General features: G+C 48.5%; 1 protein-coding gene across 1 annotated transcript; it reads left to right on the top strand.

Moving 5' to 3' along the window:
- The first annotated feature begins 1176 nt into the window (after positions 1-1176).
- On the top strand, positions 1177-3166 carry LOC119301010 (RNA polymerase I termination factor-like). Its single transcript, XM_037577914.1, has 2 exons — positions 1177-1913; positions 1953-3166. Exons 1-2 carry the CDS (start codon positions 1401-1403, stop codon positions 2985-2987), a joined length of 1548 nt encoding a protein of 515 aa, XP_037433811.1. The 5' UTR covers positions 1177-1400; the 3' UTR covers positions 2988-3166.
- Positions 3167-4832: the final 1666 nt, after the last annotated feature.

Genomic DNA, 4832 nt, shown 5'->3' with positions numbered 1-4832 from the left:
AAGGGAGAGAGCCGTCGACGTAGCCAAGCATGTAATGGCTCCCAAGGAGCGGAAGAACCTGCGCCCGCCAGAAGATGTAGTTGTCAGATGATAACTTGATGGTGATAAGATGGACGAAGTGAAACGGCGGCGGCGGCGACGATCCCGTCGAGGACACGACCTGGGATGAGGGCACCATAGATGCCGTCAGCGTGACCGAGGACGCGGCCGGAGGAATAAAGGGCACGGGGGAAGATGGTGCCGCAGCCGGGCCCGACGCCGACAACCCTGCCATCAAGGCGAACTCGGGCGCCACCGGCGGTAGCAGCGGGATAGCACCCGCAGGAGAGGAGGCAGACGACGCAGCCGCAGTGTGCACTGCGAGCTCGCGCTCGAAGGACGAGGGCGCCGGCGGAGTCGAGAAGAAGGAGCCTATGCTCCGGGTCCCGAGCGGGGCCGGCACAGCGGCAGCGTCCAGCCAGAGGGACAGCAGCGCTGCGAGGGAGGCCGGTAGGAACCCCGCGGTGGTGGAATCAAACGTGGCGGCGGCGCGATCGGGAGCGGCAACGGTGAAGACGGTGGCGGCGGTGGTGCGGGTATTAGGGTTTTAGCGAAAACGATCGTAACCTAGCGTGATACCATGTAAGACAATATGTTTGGGGGGAACCGACACAACCCTTTAGAAGTGGCCTATCATATATATATATATATATATAATGAAGGGGTACAACGTTACCTCATACGTACACATACACGGGAACTATACAATCTAACACTGGGCACGAAGCCGTGCTCCTCGCCGGAGGCGTTGTGGCCGCGCTTGACACTGTCGCGCATCTCGTCCAATTCACCGACGTCGCGCCGATCCCGTGGCGCCGTGCTCTCCGTGGAGCCCTCGAAGCTATGGTGCCGCTAAAAAAAATCCTCGGGCTTATGTGTGTTGACTCTCGTCAGCACTCAAAAACGGCTTCAATGTGACCCAAAACCATTATGGGGCTTCATTTATCCGGTTTTGATAATTTGAAAGGGTAAATTATATGGTATTTGAGTTCAGGGGGTTATTGATCCATCAATGTGGATTTGAGGGGGAAAACTATACTTTCTTCCTAAAAAAAACGTCTCACGGCGGCTCTGGCCACTCTAATCCTCCAGCCAAATGGGCCACAAAACGTTTACCGAACAGGGCCACAAAAAAGGTGGTGGCAGAGGAGTTTGGGTAGTCATGGCTGGGAAAAGCTCCCGTCACATCCGCCGCTCCTTCACCGCCGCCGCCGCCTCAGCCCTTAACCCTAGCCTCTGCAAGCGCCGCGCCCGGTCCTCCACCTTCGCCTGTCTCGCCATTGCCCTCTCTCAGCTACGACCTCCTGGTGGAGCAGGCCGAGAAGGTGGAGCGCGCTGAAGCTGATGGGAGCAAAGAAGACATGAAGAAAGACAAGAAGAAAGGGAAGGAGAAGAAGGAAGAGAAAGAGGCTGGGTTGGGTCGGCAGAAGCAGACGTTTGATACCAATGCTGGTAAGGAGCAGGCCGAAAAGTCGGGCTTGACGGCGGTAAATTCCTGTTCGGAGCGTGGCGACCGGGCAGATGCAGAAAAAGTTAAGAAATACAGGAAGAAAAAGGAGAAAAAGAAAGACAAAGCAGCTGAGACGACCGGGCAGATGCAGGCATTTGATACGACTGTTGAAAATTTAGGGTCGGAGGTGTATGCAGAGAGAATCAAGGTTAAAGGAAGACAGTCTAGTAGCAAGTCCAAGAAGAGAAAGCGCAAGCGTCAGGATGGCGAGCTTGCTGCAAACATTTCTGGTGCCGATCAAATTGTGGCAATGGCAAGAGAAGCTAATAAACGAAAGAAGGAGAATTCTGTTGTGCTGAAAGAGAGCAGCCAGATCGACAATACTAAAAAAGGTACCAGTAAGATAGGAAATGGAAGTGATAAAGTGAGTTCAGACCTTAGCCAGTATGCGTTTGCTGGAGAGGAAGCTAACGCAGATGGTAAGGGTGATAAGAAGAAAAAGAAGAGAAAGGAAGGGATTGAAGGAGGGAAAAGGGAGAAAGAAAAGGCAGCTCGATCAAAGAACAAGGGTAGGCGGGTGACGTTTGCAGATTCAGTGGTGGTTTTTAGCATCGAAGGTCGTGATGATGAAGAGGGTGGAAGCAGTGGTGGGTCTGAACTTGTACATGGACAGCGGTTTACCCTAGAAGAAGAAGCCACCCTCATGGAAGCGATGAGGGATTATGCAGAGATGAAGCAGCTGGGAGAGGAAGGCTTAGAGATGATTCGTCGCTGTAGAAAATACCCAGAGCTGAAGGGTTGTTGGAGTGATATAGGGAAATCGTTACCCCATAGACCCCACGAGGCAATTTACAAGCGGGCACGTATATTACTCACTAGAAGTGATGAGCGTAAATGGACACAGGAAGAATATCACAAGATACGACAGTTTGTCGAAAAAAATGGCACGGACTGGAAGACATTGTCAGAGGAACTTGGTAAGAGTGAGATCCATGTTAAAGATACTTGGAGAAGAATAAAGCCTAAGAACTTGAAAAAGGGGAGATGGACCCAGGATGAGCACCAAAACTTGTTTGATTTGGTGAATCTTGACCTGCGTCTGAAAGCCCATCAGGAGAAAAATCCTGGGCATCGTAAGCTAAGAGATAACATTTCCTGGGAGGCCATCAGTGACAAATTGACCAGCCGTAATCACAAGAATTGCTGCCTGAAGTGGTATGTCACATTAGCATCTCCACTGGTTAAGCAAGGAGTATGGGCGGATATTGATGATTATCGACTGGTGGAAGCGCTTCAAAAGGTTGATGCTGTTTGCATTGAAGATGTTGATTGGGAGAGCCTTCTCGGTCACAGATCAGGGGAGGTTTGTCGTCAAAGATGGAACCAGATGGTCCGTGGCATTGGTAGCCACAGACAGAAGACTTTCATCGAACAAGTGGAAGTGCTGTCGAAGCGTTACTGCCCAGAAATGATTGACTACAGGGAATCAGAAAATTAGGAGTTGTCACCCAGCAAGCTTTTGTATGTCTTAATAGAGGAACGGCATGTTCGTTGTTGCATTTCGCCTGTCGTCATGTGTTGTAGCCTGTAATATGTCTGGCTTGTGGGATTTGTGAGATGCTGAAATGTCCACAGTACTTGGTTTCTGCCAAAAAATGGAAACTTCTTGCTGTTTTATCTCCTCGCTCCATCTCAACCACATTCACACCTAGTGCTCTAACTCCCAGATCCCTCGCTCTCCTCTGGTTACAACAGCAGTGGTGATGGCAACTGTGACTTAACCCCTGCGAACAATATGTTCCATGCCTGACAGTGATGTCGAAGACACAACTGCACCTACCAAGCTTGCCACGCATCAGTCTGTATCATGAGAGTTCCAATCTTCCATCTACCTGTTGTACAATGGTGTTGCCTGCAACAGCAACAGATGCATCTCGCAAGTAAACTACTCATCTTGCTGTTTTATCTCCTCATTCCATCTCAACCACGTAGTCATGTGTTGTAGCCTGTAATATGTCTGGCTTGTGGGATTTGTGAGATGCTGAAATGTCCACAGTACTTAGTTTTTGCCAAATAAAAAGGGAACCTCATCTTGCTGTTTTATCTCCTCACTCCATCTCAACCACATTCACACCTAGTACTCTAGCTCCTAGATCATTCGCTCTCCTCTGGTTATGACAGCAGTGGCGATGGCAACAGTGACTCAACCCCTGCGAACAATCTGTTACATTCCTGGCCGCGATGTCGAAGACACGACTGTACCTATCAAGCTTGCCACGCATCAGTCTGTACCATGAGAGTTCCAATCTTCCATCTACCTGTTCTACAATGGTGTTGCCTGCAACAGATGCATCTCACAAGTAATTTTATGAGGGCCTTACTCTTGTTAGCTAAACTACTCGACTGTGAACAGTGGAAATTTGCCATAGCTTTTAAATTAGTATATCTAATTGCAAGTTGCAATCATCTTTTTAGAGTAAACATATATACTTGCAATGATGCAGTCTACTGCTGTGTGTGGGAAATTTTGTACTATCATGTTCTTTGGTTCTAGAGGAATATGACCGCTCTCCACAATGCTCTCTTGTCCAATTATATTATCATTATTAAGGCTCATATAGTGGAAACGACCGAAGGCACCGCCACACCATGGATTTTGCATCGTGTCCTCTTGATCAAAGCACTCTTGTTGCATTTAATTGGGATCTTATACTTGATTACTGTTTTATATGATTTCACTGCTGTGCGAAACAAGGAGCTAGTTCAAACAAACTGATAGAATACCATGCTGTATCCAGATTCAATGTGAATACTTTGCTTAGCCTTCTTGTGATGATCAATCTCTATCTGCTAGTTTTATGCCAGGCTTTCTTTGTGTACATTTCCATGTGATTTGAACAGTTGTAGAATGATATTGTGAGTTGGTGTGCATTGCAGAGTGGAAGGATTGCTGAAAGCTGGTAGGGGAAGAGAGTGCGGACAGTGAGGGAACATCGGAACAAGCTAGGAAGTGAGTGCTGATCTGAACCTGAAGCCTGCGCATGTTTCATAAGGTGCTGCCCATCTTGGACAGGTAGAGTAAGCTGGAACTTTGTTGGAACCAAGCATGTTTGCAGTCAAAAAGACATACTAGTTTTCCTGGGATATGATGGATGTGGTTGCCCGGGCGGACAAATGGAGGGCGGCCGGCTCCTGTCCTTGGACCGTTTTTTGCTAGCTATATTTTTCTCTATAAATTACAGCATTGGATTCACATATACCAACCAAGTCCGAAACGATCGTGGTAGCGTTTCGACTGTATCTCTAACTAGCTTTTCCCCTTCTTTCTTGCACACACGCATCT

The sequence above is a fragment of the Triticum dicoccoides genome, chromosome 5A (assembly GCF_002162155.2).
Source record: "Triticum dicoccoides isolate Atlit2015 ecotype Zavitan chromosome 5A, WEW_v2.0, whole genome shotgun sequence".
Classification (NCBI taxonomy): domain Eukaryota; kingdom Viridiplantae; phylum Streptophyta; class Magnoliopsida; order Poales; family Poaceae; genus Triticum; species Triticum dicoccoides.
Note: the sequence above shows the minus strand (reverse complement) of the source record. Positions and strands in the feature narration are given on the sequence as shown.

Bases quoted from the DNA above. Each gene is read 5' to 3' on its own strand.
- LOC119301010 (XM_037577914.1), top strand. From the start codon at position 1,401: ATGAAGAAAGACAAGAAGAAAGGGAAGGAGAAGAAGGAAGAGAAAGAG. The intron at 1,914-1,952 runs GTGAGTTCAGAC...TTTGCTGGAGAG, and splicing joins TAGGAAATGGAAGTGATAAA to GAAGCTAACGCAGATGGTAA.